We start from the raw sequence: 27,728 nt of genomic DNA, 5'->3' as shown, positions 1-27,728 counted from the left end.
CACACCGAAGAAAAAGCCATCCAAGCTCTACAACTACACAAACTGATTTCATCCAGATAGAGAGAAAAAAAAACGAAATTTCAAAAAAAAAAGAAGCCTTTTTGATGGGATTATTTGATCTTGAAAAGCATTTTGCTTTCTATGGAGCATATCATAGTAACCCAATAAATGTTTTGATTCATATGGTTTTTGTTTGGCCAATTGCTTTCTCTCTTTCCGTTCTTCTCTATTTCACACCATCAATTTTCAATTTTCTTCCTCAGATACACTTTTCTTTACTTGGGAATGATTTTCACTTGATTTTCAATCTTGGGTTTTGTTTAACTTTGATTTATTGCTTATTTTACATCTCTTTTGATATCAAAGCTGGTTCTCTAGCTGCTCTTATTATTGTTGGTTGCTGGATTGGTGGGAGTGCTGTTGCTGTCAAGCTTGGATATTCTCTAGCTTGGAAGGTAAATGGTGATGATTACTGTTCCTTCCTTTAATTCTTTTTTATTTTGTGCTTATGGATTTTATTTTGGGTTCTGTTCTGTTGCTATTGAAACCCATATGATGAAAATTGGCTAAACTATTGTGGTTAGGTATTAGTAAAATTCTGTTTGGAATTGATGGAATTGCAACATCCATATTCGTTTTAACACATGGTTGAAGAACTCCCACAAATCGTTTTTGTGCTAGTTTCACAGGATTGAAGTGTCTCTGAACTGAATAGCTTCATTTCAGTGCTTTTTTGTCCCGTTTCCTGTTTATGCATCAACTAGGAGCCCCTCTAGTTATCGGGGTGGAATAGATCTCCCACCTGAACCTGTGTTAAGTGACTTCCGCGCACCTCAGCTTTGGGATCTACTTGAAGAAGTTAGGAAAGGGAGTTCGGTTAAGACACATAATTACCAGTATTACAATAGCTACGAAACTAAGATGGATTAGCTTTGCACTGGAGCTTGTTTATGCAACATTTATTGGTTGGTTTAGCGTTTCTAGTGATTATATTCTTGGTCCCTTTTCGTCTAGGTTAGGTTTAATGAATCAACTTACGATGAATTAGGTCTATTTGGTCCATCTGATATGTGAATTACGTCGGGTAGTTCAACTAATAGAGTATTAATTAGAGTTATCCTTCTTTTGACTTGGATGCTTGGTATCTTGTCTAGAATGAATTTCCTCAATGTACTGATATATCAGCTCCAAATAAGAAAGACTGTTAATTAGATCACAATACTAGCAATATAGACTATCAACTAGACTTGTTCTTGATGCTATTGACAATGGTGGGAGATTTCTTTGGATGAACAAGATAATTAGATCACAATACTTCCTGGAGAGACATTACTGACGTGCATAACGTCACAGCACAAAAGCAAAACATTTGGAAGTGTTGTATCTGTATCTGAACTTCCCTGATTAGTGTAGTGAAAGATTTCATGTAGAAGGGGAAAAGGTAAGAAACCACGGAGAAGACTTCAGGAAAAGAAGTTCTTGCTCAATAGTCAGACAACCTTAATTGAACTCTTAAGACATGCCTGTTCCACAATTTAGTGATTAGGCTTCTTTACTTGGGTCTAAGCAATAGTCTATTTCAACTCGTATCTAATACTTGTCAACAAATTCACTTTTATTTTTGAACTAGTAAATTGGAAACTTGCATTATCATAATTTCTTTAGCCGCGGCCTCACAGTAATTCCGCCTGATAGTGATTGCAATGTTCAATTGGATATACTCAGGTAGTGTTGGCATCTCAAATTTTCTGTTGGGCAGCACAGTTCATAGGCCATGGAGTTTTTGAGGTAAGTAATAAACTATATAATATCTTTTTCACATATTTCATGATCTCCCATCAGATTGTGAGCACTCAGTATTTGTTCATTTTCGTACTTTCTTTCTTTGGTTTCATAAATAAAATTAACTGTTAATACATCTGCAGAAACGAGCTCCTGCTTTGTTGGACAACCTTTCACAAGCCTTTTTAATGGCTCCATTCTTTGTTCTGCTTGAGGTAACTATTTTTATAAGCCTCCTAAAACTGACAAACCGTCTTGAATTCAACATTATGATGAGATTGATTTCGAAATGCTTGGTTTTTCAGGCTCTTCACATGTGCTGTGGTTACGAACCATATCCTGGCTTCTATACGAGTGTGCAGGTAAAAGTAGATGCTGAAAAACAACAGTTGGAAGCCAAGAAGTTGAAAAAAGTTGCTTAAATTATAAACAGTTATCGTCCTAGGTTGAACTGTAATTTGTACTTGGTGGTGTGATTGTGCGCTTGAATATGTAAATGTAATGCAAGTGCCAGAGCTACATTTGTAATATTTAAAGGTTCATTGAAATGGTTCCAGTATAGGCTAACTCAGAACATTTAGCATTTGTATACAAAGATAATTCTTACCCATGTTTTTCATCTACTTAGTTTTGCATACAGATTTGACAAGAGTAAAAAAAGAAATTCCCCCTTGTTTCTGATTATGATTCTATCAGGTTCCGAAGAACGCATTCCCCTTAAATCGTATTCCAATACTGTGTCTCTGAATTGTGAATGAGTGGATAATGGTCAGCAGCAGATGTTGGAGATTCAGAGCACGAGGCATCCTTTGAAATACTCTGTGTTTGGCTATTATGTGCCATGCTTTGGTCCCAGCTCTGTTCATCATAATCACCAACAGCTTCGGATTTTAAATCATTGCTAGATTCGCCTATTGGATTCGAAGCGAATTCTCCTACAGAAGTTCGACCTTCAAGCATGGTGACTACTGAAGACATTTTAGGCCTTAATGTTGGAGATATGCTGGTGCACATGAGAGCTATATTGATCATCCGCAGAACCTCTTCCTCCTCGAATTTCGACTCCAACTTTGGATCAACCAACTCCAACAAATTTCCCTTCTCTTGAAGAACTAAAGCCTGAGTGGAAGAGTATACCAAAAGAGAACTGCAGGTTTAGCCCTTTGAGAATCCAAATCAAATTAAGCAAATATAAATACTTCAGAGGTTTTATTACCCAATCAAGAAGATGAGTACGCTCTTCCTTCGTCCAAAAACTCGTATTGCTCTTCCCACTTACAATTTCTAACGCGACAACTCCAAAACTGTAAACATCTGCTTTATCTGTCAAATAGCCTCTCAATGCGTACTCTGGTGCCATGTAACCACTGAAAAGTACAGATTATGGGTATAAAAATGCTGGACATCCAGTTTCTTTTAGCAATCTAACATCAGATGAAGAAAATATGCAAACTTACCGAGTACCTGCAATTCTAGTGCTGATATGGGTGTCATCTTCCTCATCAAGTTTTGCCAAACCAAAGTCAGAAATCTTGGGGTTAAGATCCTTATCAAGAAGCACATTTGTACCTTTGATGTCTCTATGAACAATCTTCAGCCTTGATTCTTCGTGCAGATAAGTTAGGCCTCTGGCTATACCTACACAAATCTTCTGCCTTGTTGGCCAATCAAGCTTCAATTGGACCCCTTCTTCACCTATAATGTGCAACAGCAACACCTTAATCGTTGATGTTATATTAATGCAGCATAGAAGATATTAGGAAACAGAATGTGTCAAACTCACCAAACAATGCACGGGCAAGGCAATTATTCTCCAAGTATTCATAAATAAGAAGCAACTGATTTCCTTCAACACAACATCCATAAAGCTTTGCAAGATTAGGGTGCTGTAGGCCAGAAATCATTCCTATCTCGTTCACAAATTCACGATTTCCTTGCTTTGATTTGGAAGACAGTTGTTTAACAGCAATTATAGTGCCATCCAAAAGATAGCCCTGCATTTGTCAATGAAAGTACGATTCAGGTTATGTCACCCTTTTATAAGCCGTCCTTGTAAACACAACACAAGTAACTTGATGATGGAGCAAGACAAATGTCCTTGATGTAAAGACCTTATAAACAGGTCCAAAACCACCTTCACCAATCTTGTTTTCTGCAGCAAAGTTGTTTGTTGCAGCTTTTATTTGCCTCAACGTGAAGGATTTCGTGTTTAGGTCCACACCTCTTAGTTCTATCAAATGCATATTGGTACAAGAAAGAAAGTTCATTGTTAAGGGTCTGCGGAATTAAAAAGAAATGATACCGAATGAAGACATGGGTGTTTTGACATAGAATTACCTCGATTGGTCGCATTTTTTCTCCCCGAGTAACACTTCCACCAGAGAGCACCCAGAATAAAGACAAGGCATGATACAGAGACGACAATTCCCGCCAACACACCCACAAATAGTTTTTTCCCGGAACCAGGAGGTACAAAATCTAAAATAACATACATCATTAGATACAAATGCAAATCATTTGGTTTGCTAGTTCGCACATACTAAAAGATGAAGCAACTGTGCAAATCTGAGCTTGATTGTATGGCGCGGGTAAGAAAGAAGGTGCAAAATAAAAACAAAAGCATGGTACCGGTATTTAGTACAGAAATAGCTGAAATAAGAGGACCATAGATTCCAGCCTTAGGGATCCTTTGTGTGCCTTTTCCAGCCCAGTAAAATCGAATTTCCAGGGTGTTACTAGTGACAGATTCATTGAATGTTCTAATAACTGCGTTACCAGCTACACCCGCTGCTTCCACAATATCGAAATCCTTCAACAGACGCTTTCCCTGCAATGGCTAAAAAGCTAAGGAAATCATTTCTTATATTATACCAAGGAAGAAAAAACTTTTAGGATGCTGTTACCTGAATGTAGACATCGAATACACGTCTCGCAAGACTATCTTGTGATTTATCATTTGGGAATTCTATCTCAGCGAAGCGGAGCTTCACAGTATAATTCCCATTAATCAAACAAAACCCATAATAAGTTAGAGTTAGAGGAGATTTGCGCACTGTCATGTCTAATTCCGAATTCACCAGTGAGTAGAGTGATGTTTTTGCAATTAAAGCTATGTTACTGTCACTATCGTCATCGTTGTCCACGAAATCGCCAGTGGTACTCATTGCCCAATTATTAGTGCCTTTGTGGTAAAAGTCTGAAGGGCCACCTAAAGTTGTATCACCATCGTATTTGCCATCGTCATTTCCATTCGTAGAAAACTCTTCTCCACCACAATTGATATTGAAAAAATGACGATCTGTAAAGTGCATACAAATATTGGATGTTAATTAAATAACTCCAGATAAGAAGAGTTTTGTAAAACATTGAGGAGAAAGTAACATCTTATGTTCTTATACTTAATTACCCGGTTGATTACAAACACGGCTCTTCAAGCATTTTGGTATGCCATTCCTTCATCCATGCATACAATTTTTGAAAGAGCATGTCAAGAAACTACGAATTCAACTGAAACTGCAAATTTTTCGAAAAGAATTAATGAAAACTTACAAGTTGTTCTTTCTTGAAGAGCTTCCAAATAGATTTCTGTTCAATCAAAATAAATGAAATTTCTCACACGGTATGTATATTCAATTAAAAATAAGAAAGAAAAGTGCCAAAAAGTACAAGTTGGGTCGTAGGAATTTTTCTTACATAGTATTGTTTAGTTGACAATCCCACGAGTCCTCTAGTGTGAGATTGTTGTATGAAAGGTCACTATATGCGAAAAGTGAAATATAAGTAACGAGGTTTATAAATGTCCGTATTTAATAAATAATCCTTGGTACATGAAACTTTGTTCAAGATAATTCATAGTTTCTTGATTCAGTCTTAATTGTTAAACAAAGTTGCACTAGTGCAAACCTAAGTCAACACATCATGAACAAGTTTTTATTGGCCTTTAACCGCTGAAGAAGATTAAAGCTTTTAGGGAAGTAATGGTAGAGGAATTTCTAGTTGCAACCATGGGAAATGATTGCCATCGGCACAATATATATGTGTAGACATACACCAAAATGTATAATGGGCATCAAGATGAACTCTAATGATTAAGCATCAAGTAAAGGAAATACAACTTACATATTTTTTACTTTTCCAAGCATCCAACTCGGTAAAGGCCCAGTCAGCAAGTTTCCAGTTAAGTACCTAATTGAAAGTCAATTCATTACATGCATATTTAAATCCAATAATTTATTTTTGTGAGAAGAATTTACAGATTTTTTAAAATGCCTTACATGAATTTAACATTCGACGGATTGATAAAGGGGGTATTTGGAATTTCGCCTGAGAGTTTGTTAAAGCTGAGGTCTCTGCAAAGAGAGGCAGCAATACAATGATCAACAGTGGTAAAAGAAACCAGTAATGAAAGAGTAATGTATATATCTAATTAATAGAAAGAACAATGGTTCCAACTAAATCGTGAAAAAAACAAGCCAAAAACCGTATCCTCCACAAATATCGCACAAAAGGGGAATGGTGAACTCTTTGGGGGAAATGTAAAAAGAAAAGTTTTAATTTTGGTGGGATCTTTGGTTAAGGCTGATATTACTAGTATAACCTTTAACATCAATATGTAACAGACAACTACCATTATATATATGTACTCAAGGGCAAACATTTACATGAAGCACATCTTTGCATATTTTAAGAAATGTCATTTTTTTTAATAGATTTGGAAAGCTCTTTGAATGATCTACTTAGTGAAAACCGAGATAGAAATTGATTGATTTCTTTTTATTATTAAGCCGAAGATTTCATTCTTTTGGGTATCGATACCCATGACTGCAGTTTAAAAAAAAACTCATAAGAAACAACTTCTACAGATTGACAGAACCGGAAAAGACATAAAACCAAAATATTGTCTGAAACTTGGCTAAACTACACTTGAACATAGAGCATGTGATAATCTGATATTACCATCCAAAATTTAGAATGGATTATTAGTAGTTCTAGCAATAGTTTACTTTTCTTTTGCTAATATATATAGGAAAAGTAAAGAAAAGGTAAGTGAACTCACAAGGACTTGAGGCTCTCTATACTTGCAAGATAGGTAGGTAATGTTCCATTAATATTGCAACTCCTTAGAGTACTAAACAAAAGTACACAACCAGATATAAGAAAACTTTGATTATAAGAAATATCATACATATATATTGCACGCAAGTAACAAAAACTAAAGAAATATCTATAAATGGAACATTCAACTCACAGCGTCTTCAGGCTTTTCAGGTTATTAAGTGGTGGGAAAGAACCACCATCTTTACCGTTTAAGTCACTAATCCTCCTGCATTAAGATGTTGGGTACGATATTTAAAACAACCTTGATAACTATGGTGCTCGTCTAGACTGAAATAATTTATTCCATTCCGGAACAATATGTCGCTTACAAAGATAGTTATAATGATGTTATTGAGTTCAAAGCAGATGGGATGTCATGAAAGAACGTGCACGATATATAGGTAGCGTTTACCAGTTCCCATGGTGATAAAGCAGCATTTGGTGCATGAACTACTAGGTACCAAGAAAAAGCAGGACAAAATTTCGGAAAAATAAAAGAAAATTTTGATTAAATAACTAACAAGTTTATTAAATTCTCCAGGGCGGAGATCTCAGGCGGGATTGGCCCTTCCAAACCGCTTGCATGAATCTCTCTGCAAATATTGAAGAAATTGGAAGAGATAAAGCAAGAACGAAGAGAAGTGGTGAATCATAGACTGGAATGGTGGAAAATCTCACAGTTTTATAAGGTTGGTCCAATTTTTTATAAAGCTAGGTATCTTTCCAGTAAACTGATTGTCACTTATTCGCCTGCAATATCACAAATCAAAACCTATTATATCTATACTATGCAAATGTTGTTCAATCGATTAAACTAAGATACCTCATATATATACTTAAGGATCTTACAAGTCTTCCAGGCTGGTTAACTTAGAAAACGTGTGTGGCAGTTCCCCAGTAAAATTATTGGAGGAAAGTAGCCTACAATTACAAAGAGCAATTAACCAGTTTCATTTATAATAACCACAAATTCCTTTAAGAGTTGTAAAATTGCAAGAAGTGAAAAAGAAAAATCAATAAGCACTAAAAAAACTTACATCCGGGTAATGCCCACGATGTCTCCAAGGTTTTGAGGAAGCTCCCCATAGAATTGATTGAAACCCAAATCTCTAAAAAGTAAAGGTACTTAAATTTTAATTAGGAAACGATACATTAATATTGAAGACTTCGTTAGTAGATTGTCGAGCTCAACTTATGGGTATTGTTTCTTTTTTGTGTGATTTTGTATATAGGGAGTGGGTTATCGCCATTGACAGGCTGGTTAATGCAAATGTTATCGACTTGGATTGCTACACCTCCTATGATCCAATAAAGTAAAAACACAGTAATACAAATAAAAATGAAGCGATCAACAAGAGACTTACAATTCTTTTAAAGTAGTGATATTTCCTATCTCTTTCGGGATTGGGCCAGATAATCGATTTCCCCCAAGATAGCTGCATTTTGATTTGTTTCACTCTCTATTAGTTTCTATATTGAAAAAGTAAGTAAATAACAGCATCTGAATTGAAAATTTTGAACGAATATATATACTCTTACATGCTCACCAATTTCATAGAACCCCATGCTTTTGGGATTGAACCGCTGAGGTAGTTGCGATTAAGGTTACTGATGAAGTAAAAATAAATAAATTAGAAACGATAATTAAAGAAAAATCATAAGACGGTTGATAAGAACAAATTGATCAGTCTTACATTACTTTGAGGTAAGGAAGCTGGACAAGCTCGGGAGGTAATATGCCGGATAAGCTCTGTCTATTCAACACGCTACAAAAGCCACCGCCATCATCAATTTTCCTCAATTAATTCCACACAATCCACAAACGAGACAATCTTAATGACTAAATCCCAGTTCAATTGACCCCTCTCCCATCATTTGATTGCCAAAACAGAATTTTGGATTCTTAAATCTTTCACCAATTGCTTCTACAGATATGATTTTTTGAAAAATAAAAATAGAATACTAATTTGTCTTTAGTACCAGGTAAAAATTGATGAAGTGGTGTGGGTTCATGTTTGGAATTTGTAACGTAGTAGGAATTTTATTTACATTTACTAGTATTGTGTCCGTAACGTATAAATCTGTTTATGTTTGTAACGCAATGATTGTTTCTAGGGTCTTTTTTGTTTCTTTTTCTTTCTTTGCATTTTCTTTACTGGAATTTGTTGTTTTTGCTGTACAATGTATGCTTTGTGCGGTTGAGAATGTTTCCACGTTGTTGTTTGTAAAATGCCCGATCAATGCTGGATTCTTTATTTATAAAATATTGATAACTTTGGTAAGATGATAATGAGTCATAATAGTATCAGTGATAAAGAAAATTGGTTGCTAAAATCTATTTTTTTTTCTCTTTTAGTATGATACTGGCTCCAGTGGAAATGATATCTTTCGTCCAATTGGTTGAACCAACTCTATTCGAATATCATTGTTTTATTTGTTTTTGGCTTAGAAGTACTTGTGTGTCGTTTTTGTTTAGTTGGAGTGGAAAATGAATGTATCTTATATAAAACCAATTTTGACAATGCACCGTCTAAAAGGTGGAACTATATATGCCATTGTGTTTCTAAACACATGCATCCCTATTTTTGTGAAACAACTCACAAAAAGTGATATGACTCAGATTTTTTTTTATTATTATTTCATCTGTAATACTAATGCACCAATATATGTTAAAGTATGCAAACAAGAGATGGTACGATCTTTAGTAATATATCCAACCTAATGTAAGTGGTTGACATGTATCGTGAGATTCTCTTGCCTTGTTGAGATAAAGAAATTTCTCAAATTAAGCTAAATGTAGCAAAATTGAAAATGCAAAGAACCCCGAAGTAATGAGAGTTAGACCTATCGACTCATATAATAAAAATCATGTGAAAAGGGACATATATATATATATCATGAGACAAAGATGTAATTTTTTTTCCTCCGGTAGTAATGACACCAAAGTACAGGTAGCAACTGAACATGGGATGAAGCTAAGATGTAATTCTAGCTCTCACCAAAGAGTTGGGAATGAATCCTCTTACCGGTATTGGTACAAGCAATGTAATGGGGGTACCATAATAACAACCAATTTCGATAGGAATATCATACTTTAGATATAAATTTTAATGACAAAAAGAACTTTGCCCGGCCAATTGATTAGACTAAATCCAATGTCTGTGCTTATGGAATGAAAAGTACATCATTCCCACGAGACATAAATTCTCTAAAGCACTTGAGACATATCTGGATGAAAAATACATCACGCCCCTGAAAGGTAACATATATTCACTCTAAAGTACTTGAGTTGAATCCTACTTTTGTTACGTAATAAGGCCACATCACTCATTAAATCTCCCAAGACTTAATGTCTAACTGATAGTGGTCTTTCTCCCACTAATTTAAGGAATATACACTAGTTGTTCAACTAGTTCCTTACAATGTGACTACGATGATTGGATCATCGAGCGAAGCAGTGCTAAAATTATGTTTCCAAGATGGAACAAAGATTAAAAGTCACGAAATCTCTATATGTACCGAGAACTAATCACCTTGTTAAATTCCAAAGAAACACATGTAAATGGATATCATGTGGAACCTCACAGTGGTGAGAATGTAATTGCATCTTTTATAGTCTCTAATATATTTGGAAGGAAATATATTTTAGAGAAACTAATGAGTCAATCTAGTGAAATGTAAATCGCTATAGTATTTGGATTATTGAATCCATATTGACTCCAATGATGAAATGTTGGGAATTGAATCATATAGGCTTTGACATAACCATAATGACACTTTGGTTGTGACATGATTTTTCGTTTTGAAAGGAATCATACGTATATCATTGTTTTTGAGTGGACGAGACAATGGGAAAAATATTGAGAGAATGCGAAGTGAAGATATATCTCTCAATAAGTGTTCTCTAAAGTACTAGATGCACAAACCCCCTTCCCATTATGTTTTTATGTAAGAAAGCAAATCACTCATTTTTACAAAGTCTTCAGTAAAACAGGATTGAGACCATCCTAAGATGCAAATGGTAAACAATCCATATTACAAAGAAAACGAGCTGATATTTAGAAAAATATCCATGCAGAATGCGGACCATTAAAGTGACTTATGGCTCTCGTGGATTTTTTGACATTTTGGACTAGTTATAGTTCCCAAGTAATGTTGCGTTCGGAAAACTACTAGCACACATTATACATGTAAGGACTCACCACCCCTTGTAAATGCTAGAGAATATACATCAAAAGGAATTGATGGTTATTGCATGTTCAATAGGATCAATGTAGAGCATCCTATACCCTATGGTCTCGCAAAGGCTATCATCAAAGGTTACATATGGTGCCTAAGGCATGGTTATGCATACAAACCTACCTTTAACTACATGGTAAATATGCAATATTACACACAACTTCACTTATTCGTTTTAGACCCACAATTGGTCAATCATTCTTTGCGTACCAGTTGGTAACTGGATATAAGCCTGACATTTTTTTTTCTTACACATTTTTGGTTGCACTATATATGTGCCCTTACGAATCCACATCGTACTATGATGGGTCATCAAAATGATTAAGTGATTATGTTGGACAAGAATTTCCAACAATTATCCGCATTTTAAAATATTTGGCAGGAGATCCCTTACCGCTAGATTTGCGGGTTATCACTTTAATGAGACAGTCTTCCCGTCGTTAGGGGGATATAAGAAAAAGTATTTTCTAAAGGAACGACGGGAATTGTCGTGGTGTGTTCCCACTGTGTATCATATTGATTCTTGTACTCCACAAATGTAAATGTGAAGTGATAATGAATATTCGATTTTCAGAATGTACACTGATGTTGCAAAAGTGATGAGATCACATATACCAGCTGCAAACCTACCTGCAAAGTTACAAATCCTCAATACGGGATATACACCACAGACTTATGTGTTGCAACTACACTTAGTGGAAGTGTGGTTGAGGCTGTGACTCCGTAAAGGAAGTTGAAGAGACCACTTGGTTCGATCGATGCTCACCTAGAAAGGAAGTAGGTGAGTAAGGCACAACTTATTTATATCATCAGAAATCATTTCATAATATTGTCTCTGAATATGTCCATGAATCAAACTGGAGGACGCTCCGAAGTTTAATGATTCCAGATAACAATGACATCCCAAGTGGATTATGAGAATGCGCACGAGTCAATGGAAAGATCATGCGAGCATATTGGTGATTAATTTTATATATACTTGCTTAAGGAAATATAGCAAGATGAGATCGAACCAAGCTCCTTGTTTCTTAATGTCAATGAAGAGCATATTTGGCCTATACAATCCAGGTAGAACTTGGTTCTTTGATAAATATATAGGTATTTGGTGTGGTAGTGCTAACCAGCCAAGTGTAAAACCTATTGGACATACATGATTAATTTGTCACAAAGCATAATGAGAAGAAAAGAGTCTTAAAGTATAAAGACTAACCTTGTGGCGCGAGGTTTCTCACAAAGCCCTGGAATTGTTCTCTTGTAGTGAACGTTATAGCGTTCTACTACTTAGTTAGCTTGGTAATTTCAAAAGGACTTGAAATGCAGCATATATATGCGGTTATTACTAATCTCTGAAAGAATCAAGAGATAACAGATATTTACAAAAGTACTTGATAAGCTTTTTGTTGACCAAATAAAGTGACTCTAAACCACAGAGTGCGTTTACAGTTAGATAGAACGCTCACTTATAGATTGAATCAATCAGGCGGATGTGGTATACTCGTCTAAGTGACTATTTGATTTGGAGGGGATATACAAGCAAGGTATTTTTACTTGTGTATTCACAAGAAAGTTCCTGATTTGGAATTGTAGCTATCTATATCGATGGTACAGACATGATGGGTACTCTTGATGTAATAAGAGACCTTAGAAGCTATTTGAAATCCAAATTTGAGATGAAAAATCTGGGGAAATCTAGACCGAATACTGAGCTTGTGGTATATTATTCCACCAATTTGCATATATCTAAATTTATCAGGAAATTTAACAAAGACATGCATCCTGATAGCACTCCCATGATTAGTCGAGGTTCAAATGTAAGTAAGTAACCATTTCGTACAAAGGAATATGACGAAGATGTGCTGGGAGATGAAATTCCCATATCTAAGTATAATGGACGCATTTTTGTACTTAGTACAATAATGTACTCGATAGAATTTTACATCGTCAGGAAACTTGTTAGCTAGATATAACTCAGCGACAATGCAACGTCATTGGAAAGGTACAATGAATGTAATCATGTACTTAAAATTAACCATTGACATGAGTTTTTTTTATCACTGCAAAGACATAAAAGGAATGTTAAAGGAACTGCAATCCAAAGGTTTTTGATTAACGAAAGTAATCAGGGGGAGATACGGTAGACTATTTTCTAGGTCATTACCGATACTCAGTTTTGAAAAGTACATGACTAAATGAACAATCTGGAACAACTCTGAAAGTAATCAGGGGTAGATGCCGACATCAGGGGGAGGATCCAAGGATATGATGTCGACATATTTTACTTTGAAATTAAAGATATGTTGTACTCTTTTTCCCTTCGATCGAGAATAGTTTTCCCCAAAGGGTTTTGTTACTCGACAAGGTTTTTGAAAACACTAAAAACATCAAGTATGTTGAATTTTGAAGACATAAATATCGCGTTGATATTACTGAAAATATCTGAATCAAAGTAATGAAACGCGATAGTATGTTAAGCAACGTAACTTCCAGAATCAACAACAAGGTCATATAAACATTCAAGTCACCAAAGTAAAGTTTGATAAACTCCTTTTGACTGCATTAGACTAATGAAAAATGTTTAACATTAGGGGGAGCATCTAATGGTGTGTTGAACTATTTTCCTTCACCGAGGTTGCTTTTTTCCACAGGGTTTTGTTACTCGACAAAGTTTTTTTAATGAGACAACAACAAACACCGAGAATGTAATTCCCCAGCTAAGACTATTGTCTTTCCTACAAGGATTTTCTTCCTCAGGAGTTGTGAAGCAACTAGTCAACTTCAACGGAGCAAAGTGATCATCTGCAACGGATCACCCTTACTTGCATCTGTCACGTTGTACTCTTTTCCCTTCGTCAAGGTTTTATCCCACTGGGTTTTCCTTGTCAAGGTTTTAATTAATGAGGCAACGTATACGCATCCAACTATGTTCTAAGTTCACTTAATGTTGTACTATTTTTCTTTAGTTAAGGTTTTGTCCCACTGGGTTTTTCCTTGACAAAGTTTTAACGAGGCAATTAACTTAGACTCGTCGATCTTTGAAGATTGTATTGCATGTGATGAACTACATGTAAAGTGTGAAGAGTTGTACCAAGGTTTTATCCCACTGAGTTTTTTCCTTTTCAAAGTTTTAATGCGGCAATTGATTTCCGCACAAGTCATCTAAGAGGGGACGATATTTGAAGAACTAAATGTGAAGCACTGCATATGAAGTTCTATTGGACCGCACAAGGGGGAGTGTTGTAGGGCCTACGACCCATAGGTGTGCGGCCCAACAAGATAGTTAGGGTTTTGCATTTGATTGTATATAAACGACAACTATATTATGTAATAGGTTTGATCAACTAATGAAATGTCATGCCGTTTCCATTTTTTCTTTATCTCTTCTATTATTTCCCTATAAAATTGTTAGATTTTTATGCTAAAATCTCTCGTGGCCCCATTAAGTTACAAGGGTTTTAAGAACACAACGGATAATCATTATCTGTTTCCACCTTTTTTAGGACAGTTAATGATTAGCCATATCCGAAGTCTTCCCGTTGGGATTCCCGCATACTAGGGAAGGCTTGCGGCAAGAGTGGCTTTAGACCACGGTTTTTTCCCTTGGAAAGACCTTGGGCATCTCCATAAGATCCGGTTATAATCTTGGTCAGTCAAACTTTTGACTGGGATCCAAATATGGCACCCGTCATTTTGATCATTAATCGGACCGGAGCTGCTACACTCACCGACACTTTCTACCGAAAATTGTCCTGATAGGTAAATGGACGGACGAGATCCAAGCTCTCAGCATTTAGATCGGTAAAGATCAGATGCGGGTCCCTTTTTTATTTCACGCGGGATTTTGAAGCGGGATTTACTGTCTGTAGGGGAATCGTTTTCGTAGTCGGACCCAAAGACCAAAAGTTCGAATTAAGCTTTATATATATTGAGTAAGTGTGCGTACTCGTGAACTGTAAGATAATGAGTAAAAGTTGATCAGGGTGATTTAAATTTGATTTGAATTTTTCACGGGGTTAGTGTATTTCAGTTTTTATCCGTTAAGTGTATTTCAGTTAAGTGTATTTCAGTTTTTATCCGTTAGTCGTGGAAAAATTCGAAGGAGTCTCTCAAAATTCCCGTTAGTCGTGGGAGAGTTTCGAAGAGTCTCCCAAAATCCCTATAAAACCCCGTTAGTTATGGGGGAGTTTGAAAGAAACTCCTGAACTCCCTATTAATGGTAAAAACTAGAATGCTAGGGAGTTCCAGGGAGTTCTGGGGAGTTTATAGCGCATTTTTGCCTCAGTACAAATCTCTCAAATGAGTAGAGATTTGTGGAAAATCTCTCAAAATCCCTACACTCTCTTACACTTCCTCAAAATTCCCAAAATTCAAAATACATTAAACTCCCCCCAACTCACTTGAAGACTAACCCCTTGTTTATTTATATTTTGAAGCATGATAAACTAAAAGTTTTTAATTTGAATTAATTGGTTATCGTCTTAAATTGGATTTCATTAAGTATATATTTTTGATGGAGGATCCCCACATAGTTTGGATCTTCTTTTTTGTGAACAAAAGCCAACGGACAGCGTAGATAGAGTTTTTTTTTGATCATGTTTGTGTTATAAAGTTTGAAATACCAAACTTTATCATTACCCATCTTAGTTTAAACAGTGTATACGGTGCAGTTATATATTTCGTAATGTGATCATCTTACTTTTTTGCATATGTAAAGCTTTATAAGACGAACATATCCCATGAATTATCAAATGTTTCGGCGTATATGATGATCGTGTACATACTACTAGGATGGTGATGTAGTACTGCTTAATGACGTTGAAGAGATTAAAGAGTAATCAACCTCTTTTCTTTTTTAGTTTTTCCTAATTCTTTAATCAAACTTTATTTTTAGTTAGTCTTTCTAAAGTTAAGTTATTTTTCTTCTTAGTTTTAGTCGGCTATTTATATTGTTCTTGTTTTTAAACTAAAGAATAAAAACCTTACTATCGTGTTCTCCAATTGCTTCTTAGTTCATTCATACTTTCGTATTTTCATATTCTTTTCGTATCATCATGTTCTCCAATTGCTTCTTAGTTCATTCATATTTTCGTATTTTCATATTCTTTTCGTATCTATGTATTTATTCTTCTTGTTCTTCTACATTAGTTGCTATCTAGAGACTCAAAATTTAAAATTCTCATCTAGAATTCGATCTTTGGTATTGGCTTCCGCAACGCTGATTTTATCTTTCTTCCCTAGAAAGTTATTTTCATTCAGGACAATATGAAAATAGCCACTATGAAAGATCTTGCTAATTAAGCATGGAAAAGATTTAACGGAATAGTTTGATAAGAAACTAGATAATCTTACCAAGCTTCTAAAGAAACATCTAAATATTGAAGTTGAGAAATACTATGATGATGAAGAGGATTCAATACATACGAATTAAAAACAATCTCAAGGAAAAGAGTAAGTCTTTTTTTGTTTATAATACTGATATTTATGATGAAATGTTATAAGAATTGAAAAACAAGAAACTACATGATTTTTTTTTTTTGATTATAGCGACAAAAAACATTTTGTCTTTCAACTTGACAGTTATGAGCATGATTCCCTTGAAGATGAATAAGAAACAAGATGAGCTGAGGATAAACATCTAAAATAAGGACAAAGTCCTTATGGCACATTACCGGAATACAAGTTGAAGGAATATGAGAGTTTCAAAATTGAAGAATTAATGGATTGATTCTATGAGGTAGAATATTTTTCAAGTTCATGGTAACCAAACCATTCCAAGGTTAAGTTGATTACTTATAAACTTAAAGGGGTGCTGCAGCTTGGTGAGAAAAACTTTGTGAGGATTGTGATACATATGGGAAGCCTGTTGTTCGTACATGGGACCGAATGGTAATAAGAGATAAGTTTTTTCCTAGAGATTAAATATAATAGATTTTTGTGAAACTTCAAAATTGTCAACAAGGAGCTAAGTCAGTGGAAGAATTTGTGGCCTAATTCTACAATCTAGTAGCGTGTAATCAACTACATAAATCAGAAGAATAGTTACTTGATCGTGTTGTTGAAGGTTTAATTAGGTTAATGCAGCATCAAATGACTCATTCAGCTTTTACTACGGTAGAAGCAATTCAACAAGATATTAAATTTGAATGTCGTGTTTTTTGGTATGATATAATTTCACGGTCTCGTTGAATCTCTCACTATCAAGGTAACTGCGAACCCTAAAATCCATCTTCTAATTTTTTTCTAGACAATAGTTATTATCCCCATTTTCGTCAGCAACAACAATACACCAATTTTACATATTCTCCATCAGTTGTACCACATATCGTCTCTCGTATACTTCTCATCCCTATGGATGATCCAAATATACGATAACCACATACTCATCCTTTTCATAGTAGCCAGACTAGCAACTCTAGTACACGTTTTCATAATAAAAACCAACAACCGTTCCCACCCCAAACCAAACTTCAAAACCTGTAATTATAGTACCTGCACCTCTCTCCCGACGCATACTAAAAATGCGCCATTTGAATGAGATGAAGCTTCATCTCAAGCTTGTGTAGCGCATTTAGAACATGTTGTCACAAAACCAAAATTGCACCATAATGGTGCATCACGCCAGTGAGAGGCTGGCCAAAAGCGATATTGCACCACTACATTACATTTCTCAAGTTGGGGATTTGGCCAGAATTGGATACGCACTACTATGGTGTATTACTCGAAATTCGTTGTTGCGAAACCCGGTGGACTTGGCCTACGGAAAATATCTCCCTCATTTTAATATGTAGAAATGTCAATAAAACATATACAGAGAGAAGGGAAGTTTGTTCAATATGCATTAAGGTAAGATGCACCATTAAGCTATATAGCTTAGCCGGTAAAGCATATATGACCCTTAAGCATCACTATTGCTATGTAGCCTTGATGATGGAGCATATGATGCGTAATCATCACTAATGTTGTGTTGCGAATTAAAAATGTATTACTTTAATGCATTCCGATGGAAAGGTCTATGATGGACTAGGCTTTGCATGGCGTTCACCTTGCAACACGAATTGGTTTTATTTTCTAGTCCCACGCTGATGAATTATGATTTGTGCTTGATCCCTTCAAGGAACGGAAAAAGGGTACATAGGCAGCCGTAATGAGTTGCAGTGGTCCGACACGTTATCACTCATATCATTTAATTAGGAGGTTTGGCAACTCATATGTCTGGCTCGGCATTTCGATGCAAAAGATATTATTGTCATACTTGATGAGGTCGTTGCAATCCGTCCCTTGGATGCTCATACTTCATATGCAAACCATTCAAGGTAGTCATGCACCAATTGTGAATTGGGAATGGCCAGGAAAAGAAGCATACCAGTAGAAAGTTAGGGAATCTTATATAAGCCCACTTGTATCACAAGTATCATGCAAGGTATTAATGGAATAAACCTGGATGATACACCTTTGGCACGAGCAAAATCAGTGCATAATTCAGCTCAATGCCCAGGCTTGCAATGTCTTATATGAAATTCCAAGGCATGCATTATGTCTGGACAGGAATCAGAAGTCGGTGATGCATGCAAAATACGTATGCAATAACCTTTATGGCCTTGCACCCTTTGCAGAAAAATGGTACGTTGAAATAGTGAGGAGCCAGTACGAAAACCTACTTTTAAGAAAACATGTTTATAAAGGAAAATCAACATGTATTTGCATTGTTAGAGGTAAAGCTTTGCGAACCGGTCACTCTGTTACGAGTGGCACATCGGTAATTTCGGCATGCGTGGCTTGACGAAGGAGGCAAAAATTTTCGGTCTGTCACAAAACCCATATGTTACCAACATGGAAATACATCTAGTGATTGTTGTTTTTCAATGGTTTTATTAGAGAAAATCAATTTCAGAAGGACTTACAAGATGCCCATGATGGGATTAATGATCAGTTGGATTAATGAGCAGTTGGATACTGACGAGCAGCGGAAAATTCGAGAAGCATATATTCCAACATTTTGTTTGAATAATTCGTTTGATCTTACTTACTCAAGCTTGTTATTCGCAGAGGCATAATATACTTCCATTTAAATGTGTAATTGAGGGGAAAAGTTTGTGACATGATTATGAATAGTGGTGGATAATTATATTGTTGTTCATGTCGTCGAGAAGTTGGAGTTACCGGTTACACCAAATACTTAACCTTACATAGTTGGTTGGGTTAATAGTTCTTCCATGTAAGACATCACTCATCAATGTAATGTTCAAGTTGTACACAATTGTTTTGAGAATACATACAACTTTTACCAAGATGGACACAAGAAAATATTATGTCCTTCCAAATCTTCTATTACTGATAAGGAACATTGTGATGGGAGAACTAGTTCTTTGCTGGACACTATTGCTTGGTGGTTATATAACTATCATATTTTAAGTTCTCGCGAGGATAATAAATCCATAGTAAAAATTCCAGAGAATGTACAACCTTTACTCTCTCAATAGAAATCTTTATTTCTGGAAGAATTTTCAATTACTTTACGCCTCTAGGAAACCTTCGACATAGTATTGATCTCATACATGGAGCCTCTCCAATAAAGCATATTATCAGTTAAGTCCCACAAAACATGGTATTTTACAAGATCAAGTTACTGATTTGCTGACCAAGGGATTGATTCGACCTAGCAACGACCCTTGTGCTATACCTGTATTTTTTATTTGAAAAAGAAAGATAGTGCATGGAGAATGTGTATTGATTGTCGAGATTAAACAAAATTACAATTCCTTATTAATTTCCTAGCCTATTCCTCATATTGATGACATGATAGACTTACCTTCTAGATCTACAATCTCTACTAAGATTGATCTTCTTAGTTATTATCACCAAATCCTCATTCGAGAAAGAGACGAATGGAAGAAAAGTTTCAAAACACGTGAAGGATTGTTGTATTAATGACTTGTTATGCGATTTGGTTTATCTAATGCTCCCTGAAATTTCATGCAACTTATGAATCAGGTGCTACAACCCTTCCTTAGTCAATTTGTTATTATTTATTTATATTTTGATATTTAGTTGTAGTGAAAGGGAACACATCGACTACCTTTCTAAGGTGTTTAGATGTTGTATGATAATAAGTTGTATGTGAATTTTAACAAGTGTACTTTTATGTTTACAAAGTTACGTTCTTAGGATATGTGGTTAGTAACAAGGGAATACATGTGGATCCTTCCAAGGTCAAAGTTATAGACGAATGTTTCATTCCTCCTTACATTTGTGATGTGTAGAGTTTTATGGATTAGCTTGGTTTAAAAGAAATTTCGTTAATAACTTCAATATTATTCCATCACCTCGTACTGATTGCTTGAAAAATCAAAAAGTTTGTCTGGACGGAGGAAGATGATAAGAGTTTTGATACTCTTAAGCCTAAACTATATAAATCCCAGTTTTCGTTATGCCAGACATTTCTAAACTTTTTGAGGTGGATTGTGATGCTTTTGCTAATGGCATTGACACGGTTTTATCCCAAAATGGCCACCTGGTTCGCTTACGACCTTGACAAAATTCAGATACACTAAAGAAATGGTTCACTTATGGGTTAGAGTTTTTTTCTCTTGTTCAAACCTTCAAGCAATGGTATACTTAGTTAATATATTATGAATTTATTACTAATGGTGAAAATCATGATTTGAGTTCTCACAGACACCAACCAAGGTTAATTGAAAACATGATCGTTGGTTATCAACCATCAACAAATACACTTTCTCTGCAAATCATAAGAGTGGGAAGCTAAACCAAGTAGCAAATTCTTTAAGTAGACGTACCTATGTTCTTACGATTCTTCGAAATGCTAGTTTGCTTTTTGACTATATCAAAAATATATGTTTCATTGATGATGAATTTGAACTGATATGGGAAAGATGTGGTCCCTTGGTTCATGGTGTTAATGATTTCACATGGTTTTCTATTCAAAGTCAATCGTCTTTGCATACTTAAAGGTTCCTTACTCCTTCATCTTATTTGTGAACTGCATGGTAGTGTTTTAGGTGAACATTCTGGTTATGATAAAACTATTTCTCTTGTGGAAGAATGTTACTATAGGCATTCACTTAAGCGTGATATCCATAAATATGTGATGAAGTGTATGGTTTGTTAACAATCTAAAGGAACGTTTCAAAATACGGGTATTTACACACCTTTGCCAGTTCCTGAAGCTCCTTAGGTAGATGCAAGTATGTATTTTATGCTAGGATTACCTCGAACTTCTAAAGATAATGATTCTGTGATGGTTGTAGTCGATTGATGGTCGAAGATGACACTTTAGTGCTTGTAAAAAAACTATGTTGATTCTAGTGTAGCTTCCTTGTTTTTCAGAGAGGTAGTTTGGCTTCATGGGGAACTAAAATCCATTATTTCGGATCGTGATACTAAGCTTTTGAGTTATTTTTGAAAGTCTTTATAGATGTGATTGGGAATTGCTTTATAATTCAACATTACTTCTCATCCCCAAACAGATAGTTAGACTGAGATGGTGAAAAATTTATTGGGAAATCTAATTCGAGCTGATTGTGCTAGCAATAGTAAGCAATGTGATATGCTTTTACCTCATATGGAATTTTCTTTCAACACATTTGTGCATCGCTCTATTGGTAGGACACCTTTTGAAATTGTACATTTTAAAAGTACCAAATCATGTTCTGGACCTGGTAATACTTTCAAATATTCACCGTTCAAATAAAAAGCATATAACTTCGTTGCCAAAGCTTATCAACTTCAATACTTCATCATTAAGTGAATACCAAACTTGAGGAATCTAATGTTAAGTACAAAGTGGCTGCTGATAAACATGATCAATACATTTCAAGAAAGAGAGCTAGTCATGATTCATCTTCAAAAGGAACGTTTTTCAGTGGGTACTTACAACAAGGAAAAGATAAAAAATACGACCCACGGAAAAAATGAACTCGTTTTATTTATAGACAAAACCTGGGGACCAGTTTTTATTAAGAAGGAGGGAATGACGCAATACATCTTACCACGATTGAATAATAATCGTTTTTTTTTGTCTTTTATAAATTCTGTAAACTCTATTTTTATTTAGTCTTTCCAAAGTTAAGTTTTTTTTTCTCTTTATTTAATTTAGTTTTATAAAATTATGGTTACTGAATACAAAGAGGGTCAAACAAAAAACTGGAAGGGATCCTGGCAACAAGCTGGGCTCCCACACCTTTCTCTTTTTAGTTTTGATCGGCTAGTTATGCATTTCTTGATTTTATTATTATTTTTAAACTAAGAAACAAGACCTTTTCTCTTATTTTGTTATTGCTTCTTACACTAGATTTATTCTTTCACATCTTTCATATTCTTTTCACATCTCTGCAATCTCCGTGTTGCACTCTTCTTATTGTTTTACACTACATGGTATATTTTGAGTTATATTTTTTATTATAAAATGATCATGTGCATTATGGGTGAGTATCACATCCGAAGATTTAAACTTGATTTAGTTATCACGTGACTAGATCCTCATCGTTTAATAGTTTACGACATATTTTTGCTCGATTATGTATTCATTAATCGTCTCAAATCCTGATGTTACTTATGGATCATTGAAGGGTACATTTTTTATGATTTAAAAGTGTATATCTCGTATTCGTATTAAACTTGGCAATTGATCTCAAATATGGGAATATGGAAAACTAGTCAATTCTAAATCTGGTTTTATGGGCTTCATCTTTGTTCTCATGTTGTATCTTTTCATTTACGATCAATGTCACGTTCTAACCTTTTTTTCGCCTGTTAATACTCCCAAGGTACAATCTAACTAATTCTTTGTATCTTCCTTGTGAGTTGCAGATTATGTAATTTTTTGATGGTGTTTGCCCTATAATGTTTGCACGAGATATTCTTTTTAGTATACAAACTTACATTTCAGTAACATGGCAGGCGGTGTTTCCAGAGAAAGTGCAAGTACAGATAATACCCTCGGTAGCATTACATGGATTTGCAAAGTCCCATCCTTGTTTTCCTAATGTTATCATTATTTCTGTTAGAGCCTCGACTGCACATACATATAAATTAAATAATTAGATGCCATACATCTTTATTTTAGAATACTTATTAAGAAATAAACTCCATATATGAAAATGCAAAATTTTATTCTCAGTTTAACTTAATCTTTATAAAAATTACCTTTACTTAAATTAGCATAGCCAGATTTGGGTATACCTCTTATATCTTTGAGGGCTGCTGAAATTACTTCCCGTCCATGGTACCTTATAAAGGGAATCTAAAGGTCGTAAAATTACTAAATCTATCTTTTCCCGAAATATGGATAATCATTTTATTTGATCAAAACCTAAAAGAATGGATTTTAGTTACAGGCTTACAGTCGGCTAGGTTCGATTAGAATTACTCTACAAAATTTTGATGATGTTCATCAATAAATGAAAAACATTATCAAAAGTCTTCATGGTTATCTAACAAACTATGATGACTTTTGATTGTGACATTCACAGTTGAAATGTATCTATTCTAAATTGGAGATTAAGTATGATTTTGCGTTGTGTCATTTCATGCTCGGTTTGAGATTGGGTATATCACCATACCCTTTTTGAGATTGAGTAAGAAGTACCACTAACAATCGTCATGAATATAGGACCACTAATTAGTCATCATGGTATTCTTCAATACTGAAAAGTCGTCAGGGTCGATATTCAATAATATATATGACAATAATATCAAGAAAGACTTTGAAAGAAAAATTAATGAAGTAACTCTAGAAAACTCCCGCGAAATTTGACTATGGATTAAACAACATCTTTTTACAGTAAAAATTCTTTAAAATAATAGCTTTGGGACCGAAAAAATTATTATTTTAGAGAGATTATTATTTTAGCGAGGAAAAATTTAACCTGTGCAAGTCTAATTGGGACTAAAGAATTTTATTATTTTAGATAAATTATTATTTTAACGAGTATTATATTAAGAAAGTTTTACTGTATTCTCAGACCAGGGCTTGGTGAGAGAGATCGAGCTATGACATGGCAATGTATTCAAATGCGATTTTTCCAGATCTAGTTTTTCATCGAACTTTTTCACTATGGAGACAAAATCTCATACTCTTCCTAATGATTTACATAAAAATAGTGTTCAAAAATCAGTGATTAATGCAGAAACAAACTTGGGATGAGTTTGAATCATATGGTGCTAATGAGACAGTATTGAGAAACCTAAAAATATCTTCACAACCAGGTTTTGATGATACTGTTAAAAGGAAAAATCAAAAAATTTAAAGATAAGGGCTTCTGTCGGTGAAGTGGTGATCAATGGTGGATGCGAAATTCAGATTCTTCTTTAATTGGAGTCTCAGGGGGTGGTAATGGAATTCAAAAGGTAAACCCTGGAAAAGGTGGCTCATCTGAAATTGGTATGAAAGGGGATGATAAATAAAAAAAATACTAACAACCTAGAGATTCATGTATCTTTTAGGTTTGAGAATACTTCTTCTTCTTCTTCTCATACTTTGGTTATATGCTCAATCAGCTATTGAAGAATTTGGGGGTACTGGAGCAAAACAAAATTGGAGGGATTTATTTCCTACAACCTTCGATTAAATTTACTCCTCCAACTGAAATTAATAGTAAGAAGGTTGTAGATGTTGTAACAGAGAATTCCTTTTTAGGTATGAAGACCAATGAAAATCTGGTTGTATTTTTTTTTGTTGGAGATCGTTTATCCTTCCCTGCAGTTCAACTTGCTGTAAGAAAACTATGGAAACTCAAGAAGGAGGTAACCATTAAACTCCATGGTGAATCATATTTAATCTTTGAATTTTTAGATAATGATGATCGTAAACAAGTTCTGGAAATTGAATCGTATCTCCAAAAAGTTGTTTACAATGAGACCTTGGTCTCATTCGATTGGAAAAACTATAACCGATATCAAAACAATACCCATTTGGGTTCTGATATATGGAATTCCTTTGCATGTACGAGATAATTATGATTTAGGCCTAATAGCTAGTTACTTGGGCAATCCACTTATAGCTGATGAGTGCACTATTAAGAGATCTAGATTCACATATGCTAGAATCTGTGTAGAAATAAACACTGATTTTTCCTACCCATAAAGCATTTCATTATTGGACGATGGGAAGTATGCTTTTAATCTCCCAGTTGAATACCCATGGAGACCACCTAAATGTGATTCTTGTATGGTTTTCGGGCATATAGCTAAATTCTGTTCTAGGAAAAAGTCAACAAGATGGACTGCTAAGAAAAGTAAAAAACTTCGCCTAGGGTCCAATTCAGGGGACTCTATGGTGAATGGAAATCTGAGATCAAACCCAAGTATGGCCCAAGAGGAAGATATTGTTACGGAAGTTGGTGGTACTGCAGAGATCACAAAAGCACCTCAACGGAATAAGGAGATCATCCATGTAGCTCTAACCAAGGAGGATGGTGCAACTATTAGAAATGAGCGGAGTTTACAAAATAATGAATGGAAAGGGGAGATTAAATACCTCAGATTCCATGCAGATGATTGGATGGTTCCAAAAGGAAAATCACCTCCTAAAAGAGGAGTTAATCAGTTGTCGTCTCCAAAAGAGATAGGAAAGACAGTAACTTCTCCGAAAAAGAACTCATTTTTGATGCTGAGTGACTTTAGGGAAGAAAGTAGGTTCCCTATCGATAGTAGAAAGTTAGCAGCAAAAGATGGAAGCTAGTGCTCCTTCAACGGTGGTTAATAAAAATTAAGTCATCGTTGAAGAGGTTGAAGAAGATAATGAAGACTTGGATGATTGTGAGTTTGAGAGGAATTTGAATTTTTTTTCAAATGAAGACAAGATCTCAAAAAGAAGAGAGATATCAAGAGAAAAGATCGAGAACTTCGCATGCTCAATTGGGATGGGAATACTGGTAGCTCAAAGTATGACAAACAAGAAAATTTGGGGAGAGGAACTCAAACCAAGAATGGTCATACTTAGCTCGTTTTTCTTGTCATGTTTGTTTGGATTCCCATGGTAGTTGGATCTTTATGCTTTTGTCCGTGTTTCTTCACTTAGTACAAAAGTGTAAATTTTTTTTGATGGTTTGCTGGTGCGTTGTGGATGTTGCGTCTTTACTCTGTTATAGTTTGGAGTGGGATCGGGTTCGCACTCACTTCTTCCTTTTTTTCTTTCTTTACCCTTTCAAGTCTAAAAGGAAGGTCATACAGAGTTTAAGTTGGCAACCGAGCAACAAGCTGGGCTCCCACCCCTTTTTGAATAGCAACACCTAGCCTATGAAAAATAAAGCTGCCTAGACCGCTACCAGCATCATTACTGACTAAACAAATTCTTCAGACGCTTGAAAATGCATATAAAATCCTCACTAAGCTCTCCCAAAGTCTAAAATAAAACAAAATAATATTGTTTTGACTATGGATTGAAGTCTACTACTTCTTCCTAATTCTAGTTTTTTTTCTTTTGTAGATGATCTTAGATTGCTATTGTGCTATGATAGTTTGTCCTTATCATTTAAAAATTTATCTTAAGTATAGTTGGCAATTTTTTGTATAAATTGCAATAAAACAGAGAAGAACAGAAATGCAAACCCAACTAAACGAAACCAAAGTCGAGGAAAGGATTATACCCTCTAGCCTTAAAATAAATTCACCCCGCACCGGTGCTTACATATTATCGATGTCTGTCTCCCAAGATACAACGACTATTTTCTCGATATAGTAGCAGTACAAACTTCGAGTACGGCGAACCAAAACTTAAAGTGATGAACTCTCTCTTTAACACAAAACTTGAAAGATGATTTTAGAATGCAGCAGCATGATAATTAGGTTTCTAATTGATGTTCTTTTCTAAGTGTGTGCAAGATATTTATAGAAATCATTGGTACTTTTTCAATGAACAATCATGATGCTTCCGATACCTCTTCAATGAAAAATCATGAGGATTTCTCAAGGGTTGGGTTTTTCGAATTTCAACTTGAATTCCTAGGAGTTGCATCCCTTCACCTATTTCCTTTTAGGTTTATGTTGGTTTCCCGATTGAAACTAACTTAAACCTAACTAATTAGGCTAAATAAAAGTTAAGCCCGTTAATACGACCCAACACCCAAGTCCAATAAGGTACTAGCAAAATGACTTTTTCATTCATATAAGAAAATTCGATTTTCCAACAAGTATTTATGAAATAGAGGAGAATTTTTTAACTCTCGTGCGACAGAAGTAGGAGGAGGAAGATGAATGATCTACCAAACGAGCACTTTTTTTTAATGAGAAAAAGGGGGACTTGGAGAAATTATCATCCAATTGCTTTCCGGAACAAAGCTATGTAATTCGTTCATCTCATATATAAACTTTCCATCCAAAGAAAAAAAAATCTATAAATCTCTTAGCACGTGTAATAACTGAGAGTATCGACTCGTATGCTTCAAAAAAAACAAAAAAAAAGCATCGATTCGCAGAGAAAAAGAAGGTCATATGGGTGGTAGTGGTACCTTCAACATCTGGTAGCTGCTGAGAAAGAGCAAGATCGGAGAAACCATATCCAATAATCAACAACACCCCAAAAACATAAAGATTAAGCACAGGACGATGATGAACTGATGACGATCCTCTAATAACCTCCATCATGAAATGGC

General features: G+C 35.0%; 2 protein-coding genes and 1 long non-coding RNA gene across 4 annotated transcripts; 2 read left to right on the top strand and 1 right to left on the bottom strand.

Moving 5' to 3' along the window:
* LOC113333977 (uncharacterized endoplasmic reticulum membrane protein YGL010W-like) lies at nucleotides 1-2,421 on the top strand. The gene is made up of 4 exons (XM_026580330.1): nucleotides 1-455; nucleotides 1,726-1,788; nucleotides 1,926-1,997; nucleotides 2,088-2,421. Exons 1-4 carry the CDS (start codon nucleotides 105-107, stop codon nucleotides 2,202-2,204), a joined length of 603 nt encoding a protein of 200 aa, XP_026436115.1. The 5' UTR covers nucleotides 1-104; the 3' UTR covers nucleotides 2,205-2,421.
* Nucleotides 2,325-27,728, bottom strand: LOC113333976 (probable LRR receptor-like serine/threonine-protein kinase At1g53420). Of its 2 annotated transcripts, XM_026580328.1 has the most exons (24): nucleotides 27,585-27,728; nucleotides 23,017-23,149; nucleotides 8,574-8,645; nucleotides 8,419-8,487; nucleotides 8,244-8,315; nucleotides 7,917-7,988; nucleotides 7,729-7,800; nucleotides 7,558-7,629; nucleotides 7,401-7,472; nucleotides 7,031-7,105; nucleotides 6,839-6,910; nucleotides 6,057-6,131; nucleotides 5,902-5,967; nucleotides 5,476-5,538; nucleotides 5,332-5,367; nucleotides 5,189-5,235; nucleotides 4,686-5,080; nucleotides 4,411-4,609; nucleotides 4,120-4,260; nucleotides 3,894-4,012; nucleotides 3,566-3,776; nucleotides 3,240-3,477; nucleotides 2,999-3,149; nucleotides 2,325-2,901 (listed from the first exon to the last, which is right to left on the bottom strand). In XM_026580328.1, the coding sequence occupies exons 1-24, from the start codon at nucleotides 27,718-27,720 to the stop codon at nucleotides 2,500-2,502; spliced, it is 3,060 nt and encodes a 1,019-aa protein (XP_026436113.1). In that variant the 5' UTR covers nucleotides 27,721-27,728; the 3' UTR covers nucleotides 2,325-2,499. The 2 variants fall into 2 exon arrangements, with proteins under 2 accessions (XP_026436113.1, XP_026436114.1); XM_026580329.1 differs by lacking the exon at nucleotides 2,325-2,901 and having other exon boundaries at nucleotides 3,030-3,149; nucleotides 3,247-3,477.
* On the top strand, nucleotides 7,423-8,379 carry LOC113333978. The gene is made up of 2 exons (XR_003352487.1): nucleotides 7,423-7,568; nucleotides 8,112-8,379. It is a non-coding gene; the product is annotated as an uncharacterized LOC113333978 (long non-coding RNA).

Source organism: Papaver somniferum, unplaced genomic scaffold (assembly GCF_003573695.1).
Source record: "Papaver somniferum cultivar HN1 unplaced genomic scaffold, ASM357369v1 unplaced-scaffold_135, whole genome shotgun sequence".
Taxonomy (NCBI): Eukaryota; Viridiplantae; Streptophyta; class Magnoliopsida; order Ranunculales; family Papaveraceae; genus Papaver; species Papaver somniferum.
The sequence above is the reverse complement of the archived record's forward strand: the minus strand, read 5'-3'. Positions and strand labels throughout refer to the sequence as shown.

Excerpts from the sequence above, each read along its gene's own strand:
- LOC113333977 (XM_026580330.1), top strand. The coding sequence starts at position 105 with ATGGGATTATTTGATCTTGAAAAGCATTTTGCTTTCTATGGAGCATAT. Across the intron at positions 456-1,725 it reads GATATTCTCTAGCTTGGAAG|GTAGTGTTGGCATCTCAAAT; the intron begins GTAAATGGTGAT and ends GGATATACTCAG. Across the intron at positions 1,998-2,087 it reads CATTCTTTGTTCTGCTTGAG|GCTCTTCACATGTGCTGTGG; the intron begins GTAACTATTTTT and ends TTGGTTTTTCAG.
- LOC113333976 (XM_026580328.1), bottom strand. The coding sequence starts at position 27,720 with ATGATGGAGGTTATTAGAGGATCGTCATCAGTTCATCATCGTCCTGTG. Across the intron at positions 8,646-23,016 it reads GCCTGCCATGTTACTGAAAT|CGTGTTGAATAGACAGAGCT; the intron begins GTAAGTTTGTAT and ends TGGCTTTTGTAG. Across the intron at positions 7,106-7,400 it reads CTGGAGAATTTAATAAACTT|GAGGATTAGTGACTTAAACG; the intron begins GTTAGTTATTTA and ends ATCTTAATGCAG.